Here is a 16770-nt window from a genome sequence, read left to right as displayed (position 1 = left end):
CTAAATATCAAAATAAAACAAAATTAAACACTTAATATTAATAATAAATGGAAAAAATGATTGTAACTTTTCCTTATGCCATCTCTTATTTTCTGTTTGTTAAAGAATTTACATGTTCTTGAATTAATGAGCAACAATTTGATTAATCAGAAACTCTTTACAGAGAAATGAGGTGAAATCTCACCTCCGTAGTAAAGATATGGTGATCCAGACCAGCACAGATCGCTCTGCCCACAGACACACCGGTTATGTGACACACTCCCGTGACCCTCCCAGCACAGACCGTGGTGGAAATTCTGCGATAACGCTCCATCTGCTGCACTGAGTGTCATTTGTTGAGATGGATTTCGCCCACTGGAGCCAGAGCTGGTGGGGATCCCTGAGTGGATGGAAGTGGACCAATGAGCATCAACAGCCTGAGCAGTGAGATCATCAGAACCTGCAGATAAAGTAATTCAGAGTTATGAGGGACAGGTAGTCTGCATTTACTGCATGTGGATTTATTTTGTTAAGTTCAGTAGCAATGCACCTTTAAAATGCGACAAAAATATACACTTTCCATGTAAATACAGTCACTGTAGGTCGACAACACAAACAACCCCAACATGTAGGGGGTTGAACTACACGTCATGGCTGAGTCACACGTCTTATCCATCTGTTTCCTGGACCTGCTGACCTTGCATTTACAAGAAAACACATGAACATACACAGCATGGTTGCACAGTGCTGGGGAATAGCAAAGTACATACGTAGGGCTATATAGAACACAAAATGCCATATCCAAGTACAATTACAGCTGAAACGAAACAATTATATTCCTAAAATCAATAGAATACTTGAGTCTGTATTATCCTCCCTGATGTTAAAAGACACCACTAATTTCTCACAAGCTCCTGATTTTGAATATATCTTTTATTGTGTACAAACTAGTCTAAAAACAATGCAGACAACATGTCCACTCACAACACAGAGGATGTACAACAAATGAGTAGTATATTAACAATGTTGTTATTTCTGTCAGAGTTTTTCCATCGTAAGTCTATGGCAGCGCATAGAAAAAAATAATGTCATATCATTGGAGAGAATAAAACTTCATGTCTATTCACAGATCTCGTGTTCCTCGTCTGTAGTTTGACCTTAATTCATTTTGTCTTGAAGCTTTTTGGATGTTGTTTACTGTCTGCCGTTGCTTTTTTAGAACTTTTGATAATTGATAACAGATACGGAAGTGATAAAGGTTGAAAATGATGGGAATGTACTGTATTTTGATATTTTTATTAAAAAATACAACATTTTCTTTAAAGCTGGATGCCCAACCTTGCCTCTAATGCAAATTTTCCACAAATATAGAAAAAAAAAATGCAAACATTTGACCAAAAATGAGAAATGACATCAAACCTTTGGAAAACCTTAATTTTAAACCTTTTTTTTTTTTTTTTTTTTTTTTTTTTACCTTTTACCTTTTTTTTTTATCAAGCTGAGTGAAAAAACAGAGAAGGCGCAAACTGTTTATTTTTTACTTGACCAGGACCTACAAATGTAAGTAAAAACAATATGTTTTTACTGTGAACATACACTGGTGCGAATAAAGTTGGAATAATTTGTTTTCAGACACATTTCTCATTTTATTCCTATTTATACACATTAGAGCAGGTGCAATGACTACATACTAAGTCCCAGTTACACTTTATCTAATAAAACACATCATCAAAATAATTTCAAGAGAAAATGAATAAAATATTTTATTCCAGCTTTATGGGGCAACAGTGTCCAAATTCAGAGTTCTATTTTCAGATTTGTACTGACTTTGCTGCAGACGCTACAGCCTGGCTCAGTTTACAGGAATGAAGCAACAAATGTACAAACTTATGAGAATTAAACTGCAATGAAAATGTTGTCCTAATAAAAATATGGTGTTTTAAATTGCAATATTTCTGTTGTCTTTCACATCATAGTCCTCTTGTTGCATCCTATATGGTATTTTTCGTCCTGTTTTGTCTTTTAGATTCTTTCCATCTTTTTCCATGTTTTACATAATTCACCCTGTTTTGTCTGTTAGGTCAAAACACACATCCTTTTGTTTTTTGTGTGTTATATTTAATGGGGTCTCAAGACACTAAAATGGCTCAAACATCTTTTATTTTTCTTTTATTCTGACTCCAACACAATTTTGCCTCAAAAAGAATAAACATAGGTCAAATATCTTAATATCTACCATATCTCACTCTATGTTCTTGTTTTGCTCACCTAATGTGTAGCAGCAAACGGCCAGATTCTCCCCTGCCTCTTCTTCTTCTTCTTCTTCCTCCTCCTCCTCCTGGGGGACCAGCTCTCCTGAAGGGTAGACCCCTGGTTGTTGAGGAGAGAGACACAGAGGATCCCTGCAGGGTGACCAAATCCAGCAGCCAGGATTTAATCTGTACATCCCAAATTGAGCTCAATTTTCAGTGTTTGTGAGGGTAAACCAGAGCGTCCACCTCCTCTCTTGTTTTTCTCTGCTTTGACTCAGGAACAACAGATGGAGCCGCAGATGGGTTTTCTTTGGACCGGAAATAGATGTAGTGGGGATGACTGTATGCGTCATTTACTGTATAGGCCATTGCAGTTATCATAATTCTTAATAAATATTTGTTATAGTCATTTTTCTCAACAGATGGGTCATACTTTCATTGGGTTTTCATTTTCAAACATTATAATACATTGTTTAAATACACTGTAGCGAAGAATAAACATAGAAGCACATAACAGCTGTCACATTTAATTGTTTTAGTTGTTTGTTGCTGCTACCACTACTACTACTACTACTACTACTACTACTACTACTAATAATAATAATAATCATAACAATCTCCGGTTTTAGCTTTTATGTTTTTAGTCATTTTATGTTGTCTTAATTGTATGTAGCTTTATATTCTGTTACTTCATTTGTATTGTACTGATGTGCCTCTTGGTCAGGTCTCCCTCGAAAAAGAGATTTCATCTCAAGGGACTTCCTGGTTAAATAAAAGTTAAATAAATAAATAAATAAATAAATCTCTTCAGCTCTATAATAATATGATAAAAAAAAAAATTCATATTTATTCAATGGCATGTGCATGCTCCAATAATATTCTAAGAAGGGGGTCCAAATCCTGCCGAAATCTTCTGCAGAACTTTTGAGGGGCTATATGTAGCATTTGCATTAAAAAAAAAAAAAAAAATCCAACATTTTCAAAACACTGTCCCTACCAAATAAACAAATAAAAATAAATAAAGAATAAATGACAATGACAAAAACAGGATCTCTTTTTATTCTGTGTACTCTTAATTCTCTTACTGTGAACAATAATATTAATAATATGAATAACATAATATAAAATGATTTGACTGAGATTATAAAATCAATAAAGAATGCGATAAATACATTCCTCGAAAAATCTTATTACTTTTTGCCTGAGTCCATTCTCTTCGATCTTATTGGTCAACAAGAGGTCATGTGATCAGACACGGCCAATCAGAAAGCAGCGGGGTGTGTCGCAGAAGGAAACAGGACGTTTCCTAACTATTGAAAGGTTCATCTTTTATCCGCACTTTCACTTGAATCCTCTTTGCTAAATATGTAAGTAACATTTAAACCTGTCTCTGTACTCCAGGTTCTTCATGACTTTGGTTTAATTTCAGTTTGTTGGATTTTTTTGCAGCTGACCCGCCCGTGTTGTGTTGAAGAGGATCCAGGTCCAAACAGGAAAAAAAGGGGTTTAATTGAAAACATATCCAAACTAAATCCTAAAATGGCTTATCATGGATACGGTGCAGCTCCCGGCGGGTTCCCACCAGCGGTAAGAACCGGCAAAATGTTTAGAAGTATCTGCTGAAAGCTAAATATTCCCACAATGGATAACTTTGACCAGTCTTGACAGTCCGGAAGTTGAATTGAATAGAGGCGTATCTGCTTACATTCCACAATATTCACTGAAATATTTGGGAAATCCGGATAACTCCAGAAAACAAGCAACATCGTGCAGCAGAACAGGTTGAAATTTAACGCGTAGATCGTAAACAACCTGAAATTTTGAAAGAAAAAATAGAGTCTGTGTCAGCCTTTCATTTACACGTGCATTAGAACTTAGAGATCACTGTGGATCTACAAATGCACAAACCACTTACCTGTAACTGCACAAAACATTTATCTACAAATGCACAAAACATTTATCTACAAATGCACAAAACATTTATCGACAAATGCACAAAACACTTACCTATAACTGCACAAAACGTTTATCTACAAATGCACAAAACATTTATCTTCAAATGCACAAAACATTTATCTACAACTGCACAAAATATTTATCTACAAATGCACAAAAGATTTAGTAACAACCATAATATTGTTAAAAATTCTCTTACTGCTTTTAAGACATTCCGTGATGTTCATATATATTTAGGTTATTCACATTTTATTGTGTAAGGATAGTTTGTAAATGTAAACATTTTGATGTAATTTGAGTTTTTGTTTTTGTTTTTTTACAGTAAGAAGAGAACGGTTTGCAGTTGTTATTAATTCTAGGTTATTACAATAGTACTTTACTGATCTGACCCACTTGAGGTCGTATTGGGCTGTATGTGGCCCCTGAACTAGAATGATTTTGACGCCCTTGGTCATTAGTATCTTCAGTGTTATTTTTGCATCTAACAAATACCAAATACCAGATTGGACCTTTGGCGGCCGTCAACCCCCCCCCCCCCCCCCCCCCCCCCCCCCCCCCCCCACCCACACACACACACACACACACACACACACACACACAGGTCTTCTGTTTGACACTCCTGGCTTAGACATACCTATGAACTTTTGTACCATGCTTGAAAAAGAGGCATCAAAACCACAAACCTCCTTCAAAAAGAGGCTAAAAACATTCCTGTTTAGACAGGCTTTTTATGGGCCACTATGATGCTTTGTTTTATTCGCTTAAGTCTTTTATTACTGATATACTAGTATTTTATTTTCTGTTGGACTGTCTTCTCTCTGTAGCACTTTGAGATTCTGCTGAATGAAAAGTGCTTTATAAATGCCATTTTATTATTATTATTATTATTATTATTATTTTATTTTTATTATTAATAAACACATTTTCCACTATGTGCACTTGTTTGCAGTTCTGCACTCTCACTTCTTGCAAAACACTTGACTCTCTTACGTTAGACGTTTCATCAAAGTATGTGATCAGTGACAGTCATTGGGGTAGCAGTTTTATCAAAATGCAAATCTGGCATCATGTACATCTGAAACTGGCAACACCCAAATATAAAAAGAGGCATGTAGAGACAGTGAGGTACCTCTGTACTGTAATTTCACTTACTTATTAGGCTACTATTTATTGTTTCAGTATTGAAGGCTACGGTTCATGGTTAGAATTTCACAGATATTTACAGGGTGGGTGAAAAGTAACTAGGCATTAAAAATTGGTTATAAAATCCATATTCCTGTTTCAAATGTATTGAAACAAATGGTGCATGTTCTTTATTACATAGGAGAATGAACGTAAATCTTTGTATTTTAACGGAAGCACCAGTGGCGTCAGCCACTTTCCTCAAATGGCCAGGGATGGAATGAACAACCATCTGATGGATGTTGTCTGGGATATTATTAAGAATAAGAAAATTAGAAATCCCCATTAGTGTTGTCTGTTTAAAAAATGTTTTCTTCATGACTTCAGAAATACCAAAAATTCTATAAGCAATGTCTAATGCCTGGTTACTTTTCACCCACCCTGTATATGAACTGATGTTGAGCTTGTTGACTGGCATCTGTTTCACAAGTAAGGTGACATTGGCTAATGTTTATCTGTTGTGGTACAACATTATCAAATCTCTCACATCCAGACATCTCTCTAAACTTCCGTAGCTCTGTGCAAGTGCTGTGGATGCATCTGGCCACTTTCACTATGCTTCTGGAATAGAGAATTGAAGTCCCACACCTACCATTACCTTCAGAAAAAGTATGAACAGCGGTCAAGAGAGAGACATTGAATTTATTTGATCACTTTTGAATGGTGCTGCGACTTACACATGCGATTTTTGTCTATTTCAAATGCAATTTTACGAGCCAAGAAAGTCATGATTTACAATAACGATAGAAAAGAAACATATAGTTTTGTGTTAAACAGCTCAATAGACTGCATCTCTTGTTGCACAACACCAAAGCAGTTGCTGCTTTCATAAACTTTGTCTAAATCTTAACAGTGATGTGACAAAGTATTAAAAGAGGTGACTACAAGTCGGGTCATGTTGGAGCAGGTTTTGTTTTTTGTTTTTTTTACAGTAAAACAAAGAGAACAATTTGGAGTTGTTATTAATTCTCGGTTATTATAATAGTACTTTACTGATCTGACCCACTTGAGATAATATTGGGCTGTATGTGGCCCCTGAACTAAAATGATTTTGGCACCCTTGGTTATTAATATCTTCAGTGTAATTTTTGCATCTAACAAATTCATCCCATGGGCCAGGTTGGACCCGTGGTGCCCCCCCACAGGTCTTATATTTGACACTCCTGGCTTAGACATACCTATGAACTTTTGTACCATGCTTGAAAAAGAGGCATCAAAATCACAAACCTCCTTCAAAAAGAGGCTAAAAACATTCCTGTTTAGACAGGCTTTTTATGGGCCACCATGATGCTTTGTTTTATTCGCTTAAGTCTTTTATTCCTGATACACTAGTATTTTATTTTCTATTGGACTGTCTTCTCTCTGTAGCACTTTGAGATTCTGCTGAATGAAAAGTGCTTTATAAATGCAATTTCTTCTTCTTCTTCTTAATAATAATAATAATAATAATAATAATAATAATAATAATAATAAACACATTTTCCACTATGGGCACTTGTTTGCAGTTCTGCACTCTCACTTCTTGCAAAACACTTGACACTATTACGTTAGATGTTTCATCAAAGTATGTGATCAGTGACAGTCATTGGGGTAGCAGTTTTATCAAAATGGGAATCTGGCACCATGTACATCTGAAACTGGCAACTCCCAAATATAAAAAGAGGCATGTAGAGACAGTGAGGTACCTTTGTACTGTAATTTCACTTACTTATTAGGCTACTATTTACTGTTTCAGTATTAAAGGCTACTATTCATGGTTAGAATTTCACAGATATTTACAGGGTGGGTGAAAAGTAACTAGGCATTAAAATTTGGTTATAAAATCCATATTCCTATTACAAATGTACTGAAACAATTGATGCATGCTCTTTATTACATGGGAAAATGAAAGTAAACCTTCATATTTCAATGGAAGCACCGGTGGCATCAAACGGTTTCCTCGAACGACCAGGGATGGAATGAACAACCATCTGAAGGATGTCATCTGGGATATTATTGAGAATAAGACTATAAGAAAATAAGAAATCAGACAATAAGAAAATTAGAAATCCCCATTAGTGTTGCCTGTTTAAAAAATGTTTTCTTCATGACTTCAGAAATACCAAAAATTCTATAAGCAATGTCTAATGCCTAGTTACTTTTCACCCACCCTGTATATGAGCTGATGTTGACCTTGTTGACTGGCATCAGTTTCACAACTAAGGTGACACTGGCTACTGTTTATCTGTTGTGGTACAACACTATCATATCTCTCACATCCAGACACCTCTCTAAACTTCCGTAGCTCTGTGTAAGTGCTGTGGATGCAGAGAATTGAAGTCCCGCATCTACCATTACCTTCAGAAAAAGTATGAACAGCGTTCAAGAGAGAGACATTGAATTTATTTGATCACTTTTGAATGGTGCTGCGACTTACACATGTGATCTTTGTCAATTTCAAATGCAATTTTACGAGCCAAGAAAGTCATGATTTGTAATAACGATAGAAAAGAAACATATAGTTTTGTGTTAAACAGCTCAATAGACTGCATCTTTTGTTGCACAACACCAAAGCAGTTGCTGCTTTCATAAACTTTACCTAAATCTTTGAAACAGTATTAAAAGAGGAGAAAATCACTACAAGTCGGGTCATGTTGGAGCTCCAGAGTGACTTTGAACAGACTGTTGAGGGAGACAGTTAGGATTACGTCTCCTCCATGACTCTTGTAGGGCTTAAAAGTCTTTCATTTATGTATTTCCACAGTCTGATACTTCAGCAGTTTCACCACAAACTGAGCTGATAGAGTGAAATATGATGTGAGCCGGTGTCATCAACCAATAATAAAGGAACCTTAGTTAAGTGACTAATTCTATATTTTGTCTTTGTGTCTTTCAGCAGCAGGATCCTATGTATGGATATTTTGCAGCTGTAGCAGGACAGGTAACACACCTGTAGTAATGACATAAATATCTTGTTTTATATGTGTACTATTGGATATGATTATAAAGACACTTCACACTGGTTTAATGTAGGAACCAGGCTGGTGATAAAAATATAAAAAGGATCTTATTGTGTGTTATATTTGATTTTCTCTCTTTTGTCATGTTATGTTTTGTCTTTTGCAACATGTCTTGTCTTTTACATCATTTAAAAAAAAATTGTTTTGTCTTTTGTGCTGTTTTAGTGTGGCTCATTTTGGGTTTTTTTGGGGGGTTTTTTTGCATTTTTTTTATTGTTGTGTCTCTTTTGTAATTTTCATCTTGTTCAGTCTTATATGTCGTTTCCATCTCGTGTTTTGTTTCATTTTGTTTTTGTCTTGTTTCATTTTATATTTTTGGTTTTACCATCTCTTGTGTTGCATTTTTTTAAATGTAATTTTCATCGCTTTTGTTTTGTCTTTTACATCATTTTAATCTTTTATTATTTTGTGTGTCATTTTTGTCTTTTGTTTTGTCTTGTGCCTTTAATGTTTTTTCTTGTATTGAATTTTTTTTTTTACATCTGTGTCTTGTGGTGTCTTTTATGTTGCTTCCGTCTCTTCTTGGTTTTATTTTATTTTGTCTTGTCTTATACAACATTTTTGTCCAGTTACATCTTTTATGAATAATGTAAAACCACTAGTTATGTCCTGTTTCTTTAACTTTAATCCAGGATCAAGAATTGTCCTTTATTTTCACTTTATTTTACATTTAGTACAATAATTATGACATAAACTGATATGAACATTTTTATCTTTAGAATAGTTTTGCTCATATCACCCAGTTTTTTTTTTTTTTAATATATATATAATTCCACTATAATATTGTACATTTCCGTCCGTTTTCATCCTCTCTGACAGGATGGACAGATCTCAGCGGATGAGCTGCAGCGTTGTCTCACACAGTCCGGCATGTCTGGCTCATACAAACGTAAGAACAACATACTGCTCTGTTAAGATTCCATGTTCTTCTACACTGTGAGCCAATCTACACTCAGCAAAAGAAACTACATCAAGTCTAATTTGTCAGGTTTATTTTGCTTCCTTTTGGATCTGGTTCTCTTTGTTGTCATTGTGGATCTCTGTTGTCAGGAGATCGCGCAGATAGCTTACCTTTACCTTTGGCCTGTAGCTAATGGTCATGATAAATCAGATCATTTAACATCACGCTGACAGATTTATGGTCAGGTGTTTGGGTAGGGTGGCTGCACCTCTCACCTGTTACCTAACGTTGTTAATCAACTGCTGTTAAACTCAGAACCTTTTAAAAAACACCATTAAAATCTGTGATCTTTAGAAAACTGGTTTGGTTTTGTAGAAATGGGCGAAGCCAGTGTCTATTTCAGCAGCAGTATGGGCTGCAAGAATGATTATTACTGCGATCTGTACGAGAAAATATCAACTATAAAATATCAGTTTTTTAGTCTTAGTTCTGAAAATAACATGAATCACTAGGTCGGCCGTGTGAGGGGAGTGTAGTGCTCAAAAATTCAGGACATCCGTTGGAAAATCACCTTTTTCTCATGTAGCTCTTAGCTATATGTCATTGTAACAGTCTTCCAATAGAGCTCATAGCATATAAAAGTCCTCACACTTTTTCATGTCTGGCCAAACATTGGTTATTTATCGATGCAAATCTGTACACGTTAAGGTTGTACGCATGTGAGTCTTATAAGGTATGTTTTTTTTATAAGTGAGTGGGGTATTGGGATGTAATATTAAAACTGAATGTAAAACATTGAACTGGTTTTTGTCACCACTTACAGTCGCAGAAAAAATTATTAGACCATCAAAAGTCACCAAAAACAATGGTTATGCAATCGAGTACTAACTCCTGTGTGTATCATGTGACTAAAACAGACAGAAAAGAAAACATGAAATGCCTAAAAGCACTGTTTTTGTCAGTACAATGCCATAGATATTGATGTAAGAACTGAAGTGATATTGGTTATTATCAAGAAAACCATGGAAAATGGCTAGATATCAGCTCTGAAATTAAACTCTCATGAGCTATTTTTGTGGAAATAAAGAAAATTTGGAAAAATAAATAAATACATAAATATTAGAAATATAGTGGAGAAATTGGTGTATCAATAAAAGGTAAAGGTAAATAAGTGCAGGGGAAACAGATTTCATAAACTGAAATTATTTATGAAAACGCCAGTATATGAAGAGCTGCTGAAACAAATGTTTGACAAAGATTTTTACAAGAATTTGAAGACCGTAGTTTGTGTTCAGAGACAGAAACTAAAACCATCATGATAAAATACCTGTTACCTTTGTCAGCTTCTCAATCAACAGCTCAGGTTGTATGTTATTATAAGAAGCACGATCTAACTGCATGTGTTTTAATTTAACCTAGGTGCTGCTGCTGATGAACCAACTCCTCATTTATTTCATATTTTACTGTCATCCATCAATCTAATAATGGATTAAAATGTGCATAAAATTCAGATTTTCAATTAAAATTTAGAGCACATATGGATTGAATCATGACTATTATCATGATAAATGCAATATTAGTGTTCAAAGAGTGAAGAAATGATTAGATAGTAGGAATATTAGTATAAAGTATTATTAATAAATACTTCTCATGAATCACAATAGAACTATGACACATGAAAACCATGAAACAGTGATAATGCAGCGCAGTGCAGGAGGCTAATACTATGAAAAAAACTATTAAAGTAAAATATACATAAGGCCAAAAGAGGGTAAAAAGCTCATAATGCAGTTAATGCAGTATATAGTATGTGCACTGATTACACATCTGTGGTGTGTTCAGGTGTTGTCTATATTTAGTTTGTGTGTTTGTGTCACAGCTTTCAGCCTGGAGACCTGCAGACTGATGATCAGCATGTTGGATGTATCCTTCACCAGGTCAAACTCCACATATTCACTTCAATTTACAAGACTATAGTCCATGATCATTCTAATTCTAAAGCTTAATATTAACCCTTACTTATTAGTGCTGTAAAATAATAATTAACAATACTCTATTATCTTGACAGTCATACTCACCGTTTTATTTCCATATCATGAAATTATAGAATTATAGTTTCTCTGGAGTGTCATCACTGCCATCATGAACTTTCTGCTGCCACAAGTTTCTTAAACTTTGCTTGTGTGTGAGGGGTTAATCTGAACAAATTCTGATTCATATGTGATTATTATATATGACTTTGATGCTTTATAGTTAATTTTGTTGACTGCATCTTTCCAACTTTTTGCTTTCTCATCCTGTCTTAGAGAAATTCACTGTCATGTGCATCTGAATCTATCATCCTGCCCAGTTTTAACATTGTGTTTCCTTGTCGAGCTTCACTGATAACAAAAAAGCATATCTGTGACTAAATGCACCGTAAACGTATTTATCCCAATTTTTTTTATCTCCCTGCTGGACAGCTGAAGCTTTTACTTTCCGTATATTTTTTCACAGGACTTTACTGTTTATGAGATTGAAATGTAGATTTTTTAACAGCCACTTTTAACAGGAGGGAACATCATAACCTGAAAAACCTGTCAGGTTTGTTTATTACCAAACATCCTGCTACACAAAAAGCAAGGGTTCAGATATATACTGGACCTTTTAGTTCTTCTGTTGGCTCATGTTACAATAAATCCTTACCAATTGGCTCAGATTAACAGAATGTAAACAGGCAATGGACTAAAAAATGTGACCAAAAGTATGTGGACAGGTGAAAAATCTCCACATGGTTGTTTTAAGTCACAATCCTCTTTGTTTGATGTAAAATTTGTTGAGTATGTGATGGTTCCTTGACTCACCGTGCTCTCTCAGAGGGATTATTCCAGCACCATGGGATTTAATGAGTTCAAGGAACTGGGGCAGGTTCTGACCGGCTGGAGGAACGTCTTCGCATCTTACGACAGGGACCACAGTGGAACCGTGGAGGGCCATGAACTGCAGCAGGCCATCGCCGGCCTGGGTACAGCAAAGTCACACCACCACATGACAAATGCAGCACTTAGTAGCTTTTACTAATATTTTTTTCACTTTTTTTAATCTATAATATTTGCACATGACTTTCACTTAAAAGTAAATCTTGGTCAAAAGGCAAGGCAAGTTTATTTGTATGGCACATTTCAGCAACAAGGCAATTCAAGGTGCTTCACACAGGACATTGAAATAAAAGAAACAAAAAGAAACACATTTAAAACATTATAAAAGAAACATGTAAAAGGTGATTAAAAACAGCAAGTAAGAAAACAACACATAAAATCAAGAAAAAAATAAAAAATAAATAAAAATAAAAACACACATTAAAGTAAGAGTTGCAGTGCAGGGTTTCAAAGAGAATATAAAAGAAAAAAGTATTTGGTGTCAGACAAATTGCTATTATTTTACAAGGAAAAACAGTAGATTTGATGCTTTTCTTCTCATACCTGAATATTTTTAGGTTCTGAATTGATGTTTGGGTAAGTCTAGACGTTTAAATCCATCACTGTGTGCTGTGGAAAGTCAAAACTGACATTTTCTGACATTTTCTGGGCTAAATTAATCAATAGTAAACTGAAGTTGATTACATGTGGGTGATAGAAAAATTCTGGGATACCATCTAAGAATCAAGACAGAGTCACTGGATTCTGGAATCAGAAGACTTTACTTGGAGTCAGTGAGTCAAGAACATACAACAAGATGCAGCAGTTGACTAACACAAGGAAGTCTAAATTCTTATAGGAAAATACGGGTAACACAATCATAGGTCCAAGTGTCCAAACATAATGACGTTGTTCAACTTCACCATTGGTTTAGGTATCCAAAATGTGGTGATGCACGAGTTCAGTGACCATGTTTGCACTTTTCTCCCACCTACACTATGGCCTGATCTCCCCAAGGGCAACAGGCCGCTCTGGCCCTGAACTGGCACCACGAGACATAAAACATGTAGATAGAGAAGAAATGGTAGACGTATCCTGGGTGTTTTCTTACAGGACATGTCATCACGACCCATCCTTGACTCGTGCTCTGGACACCTGGTATTTACAGAGTATAGTCTAATATTATATTTCTCTAACAGTGGGTTTGTCGGTAATTTACTGGCATCTACAAAGAAAGTGAAGGGTCAGATATGAAAATCTGAATATTTGTAGGTTTACGTTGTTGGATGAGTAAAACAAGACTTTAAAACGCATCACCTTGTGCTGCTGAACCTATGAACTTTGGCTACTAAACATTATGATTATTATTAAAGATAATCATAAGATAAATCAACACTAACCTGAAACTGAAGTTGATGTGTTTTTCTCTGTGCAGGGTATAATCTGAGTCCTCAAGCCATGAACATCATCATGAAGCGCTTCAGTACAAATGGTAGGATTCCCTTTGACGAGTTTGTAAGCTGCTGTGTAAAACTGCGAGCTCTGACAGGTGAGTCGAGGACTGAAGTATGGAAACTGACTGATAATGTTGGGTTGAATATTATGAACAAGGTCAAGTTTATATATATTGGACATTTAAAACAACCGTAAGTACTGTACAAAATTATAGGTAAAATACAAGCTATGCTAAAACTTAGTAAAAATAAGAATAAATGTAAGGTATGCTAAAATTGATAAAAACAGATACACAATAATAGGATAAATAGCATCTAAAACAGATAAAAAAGATAAAGTCACACACTTGTATTAAAAGCCAGTGCAAATAGGTGCATCAACATCACCGTAACAGAGGGAATAATGAGAAAACATTTGTCAGTAAAATAAAATATAAACTAAAGAAGGAGAAGGGGTGAAAAAAAAGTTTATTTCTGCTAAAAAAACCAAACCAAAACAAACAAAACTGTTACGTAAATTATAGAGAAAATGTCCTGTCAAAGCCCAACATCAAATAAAGCTTCTTTTTGCTTATTTAGTTGTGACATCATTTCCTGTTTGCAGTTCCAAGACTGTTCTTTCCTCTGTTTTCAATCTGATGTAGTACTGCACCCCTGAGTCTATAAAACACATCCAGTTGTCATTCAAACACTTTACATGAAATAACAAAGAGCACAGGAAGCAGATGAAGTTGATAAGTCAAGTTACGAGTCTTTTTTTGGGAAATTTTGGCAGGCTATGTTTGTTCCTATTGCATCTGCCGAACTGGGTCTTTATGGATTCCCCTGATATAGAACAAGCTTTAATGAGATATTTCACATCATCACACTTTGTATTTTGTTTGTCAGCTTTTTATCTGTACTGTTTAGTTCACTTAAATAAGTTTAGTTCACTTAAATACTGTATGTCAACACACAGCTGAGCATAAGGTGACATGGTTTTTGGTTGTGAACCAGGAGCTTCAATATTATCTAAGACACTTGAAATTGCGATCTACTGTAGGTAAAACACTGACTATGGAAACTAGTCATTGTATTTAGTCCTTTCGAAACAGCATCTGAAGTGAGTGTTACTGTTCATAACTTCAGACTTAACAACAGCATTCACTCTGAAATCTGAAAAAAAACAAAAAAACATTTGCAGACAAACCAGATCACTTGAGTATCCAGAAGTGATTCCTGGAAAAAGCATATCTATAATATGTTATCATCTAAAATCATATAATGTATGGGGTCTAGTGACCATCAGCAGTATTAGATTTTAACGTACAAAAACATAGGCTTCATTTCAGGGCCAAAGTCCTTGCCTCGGTAGATTGTTCTCTCTGATTTTTGCTCAGAACTGTACATTTTAGTGAAAACCAGGACACAGAGGATACCAGACTTAAGTGTTCTCACTTTCTTTATGCACATTAAAAACCACATTAAGGTAAAAACTTTTTTGTTTTGCAAATTTGGGCAATTATTTTATTTTATTTTATTTTATTTTATTTCATTGTGCTGCAAATCTTGTCTTTCATGAACGGTCTATCCTTATTCATAAATAAATACATTAAATAAATTAGGTTGGTACTAACTTTTGCTTCTGTTCTGTTTTTTCAGATCAGTTCAGGAGGAGAGACCAGAGCCAAACTGGACACGCGTCATTTGGTTATGACGATGTAAGTTTTCACCGACATGAGTTCTAAATGATTTTATAACTTGAAATGTGCCAAATATTCCAGAAATTATTTCATATATCAAACCATTTGTATTTGTGCAAATAAAATGTTGTTTTATAATGTTATAGCAGCATAAAACATTGAAAACTACAAGCTATAATAACTATTTCATGTCTGTTTCCAGTTCATTCAGGTCACCATGAACATCTGAAGAACAGAAGCAAGACATCTCATAATAACAGCATGCTATTTCTGTATTTTTATGTGTAATCATTGTTTACCAGTAGGATTTAATGTCACTGCCACATTCCATTTTAATACATTTTAACATGTAATATATACAGTAACTATGTAACAGTTGGATTTAAACCTGAACCAATGATAACCACTAGAGTGCCTGTATTATTATCACTCTTTACCTCACATTTAACCCTGTTAGACTAAAGTGTTAACCAACATTCAACTGTAAACATGAAATAAATGAACTTCATTGGAAACCAGACATCTGCATTATGTTTATTTTTATTTCTTTTTAAGACATTACAGTCGTGCTGGAGACATGAAATCACAAATGAAACAAAAGTGTCTTTTAAACTGGTTGTATTGTAATATTTATGTGATATGTTGATGTGTTTCAATAATTATTACTGCCACTGCAAATTTTTCAGTTGATTGATATGCTTTTTAATATCACTGCACTGGAATTTAGACTATTTTTTCTTATTTGTTTGTGATTTTCATCCTGTAATGCCAGTGTAATGTTAAAATTATTGCATTATTGTTCTTGATGTTGTGGAACAAGTATTTAGATGCTTAAATTTAGTAAAATAGTAATATTCACCCTGTGAAAATACTCCACTTTGAGTAAGTGATCTGCATTCAAGACCTTAAAAAATACAATTTAAGTAAAATGTTTGCTGTCGGTTTGTTGGGTTCATTCTATTGCTGCATTCATGTGTATGTTGCAAATTTGAGTTTAGCGTCATCAAATAGATACAACTTTTTATAATTCCACTGAGTTCAGACCTCAGATTAAACTCCTCACATATGAGCAGCAACACTTAACCATTTCTGCTTAAAAGTGTCAGCAAAGAGGGGGATGGGGAAAAAAGAAATGCTGTATATACTATATATAATAGAAATGTAACAATAAAAGCTGTGACCTGTAATTACAAATGAAAGCACAAGAATGAAACTTAATAGTAATGTTTAAAACCCCACTTCCTGGTGGGGAGGGTCAGGACCTAACCCTCATCTATCAGGCCACACCCAACACTTTAAGACAAAGGATCAGGCCTGGTCCATCCTCTTTTCCCTTTGTTGACAGGGAGCATGCAGGCTAAAGAAGTAACAAAGACTTAAATGCACAGACTGAATAGATGCATATCTGAGTGAGTTATATTTTGTGTTACCGTTACTTGAATATCTTTGAATATGTTTGGGATTGTTT

General features: G+C 34.8%; 1 protein-coding gene across 5 annotated transcripts; it reads left to right on the top strand.

The window, feature by feature from the left end:
* The first annotated feature begins 3503 nt into the window (after positions 1-3503).
* sri (sorcin) lies at positions 3504-15824 on the top strand. Of its 5 annotated transcripts, none has more exons than XM_030157483.1 (9): positions 3504-3598; positions 3681-3818; positions 8245-8289; positions 9188-9257; positions 11149-11192; positions 12126-12273; positions 13602-13715; positions 15262-15320; positions 15505-15824. In XM_030157483.1, exons 2-9 carry the CDS (start codon positions 3771-3773, stop codon positions 15529-15531), a joined length of 555 nt encoding a protein of 184 aa, XP_030013343.1. In that variant the 5' UTR covers positions 3504-3598; positions 3681-3770; the 3' UTR covers positions 15532-15824. The 5 variants fall into 5 exon arrangements, with proteins under 5 accessions (XP_030013343.1, XP_030013344.1, XP_030013346.1 ...); XM_030157484.1 differs by having other exon boundaries at positions 3516-3551; XM_030157486.1 differs by lacking the exon at positions 3504-3598 and having other exon boundaries at positions 3606-3818; positions 8251-8289.
* Positions 15825-16770: the final 946 nt, after the last annotated feature.

This window comes from Sphaeramia orbicularis, chromosome 16 (genome assembly GCF_902148855.1).
Source record: "Sphaeramia orbicularis chromosome 16, fSphaOr1.1, whole genome shotgun sequence".
In the NCBI taxonomy this organism is placed as follows: Eukaryota; Metazoa; Chordata; class Actinopteri; order Kurtiformes; family Apogonidae; genus Sphaeramia; species Sphaeramia orbicularis.
This window is presented reverse-complemented; position numbering and strand designations above follow the sequence as displayed.

Excerpts from the sequence above, each read along its gene's own strand:
- sri (XM_030157483.1), top strand. The coding sequence starts at position 3,771 with ATGGCTTATCATGGATACGGTGCAGCTCCCGGCGGGTTCCCACCAGCG. Across the intron at positions 12,274-13,601 it reads GCAGGCCATCGCCGGCCTGG|GGTATAATCTGAGTCCTCAA; the intron begins GTACAGCAAAGT and ends TTCTCTGTGCAG. Across the intron at positions 15,321-15,504 it reads CGTCATTTGGTTATGACGAT|TTCATTCAGGTCACCATGAA; the intron begins GTAAGTTTTCAC and ends GTCTGTTTCCAG.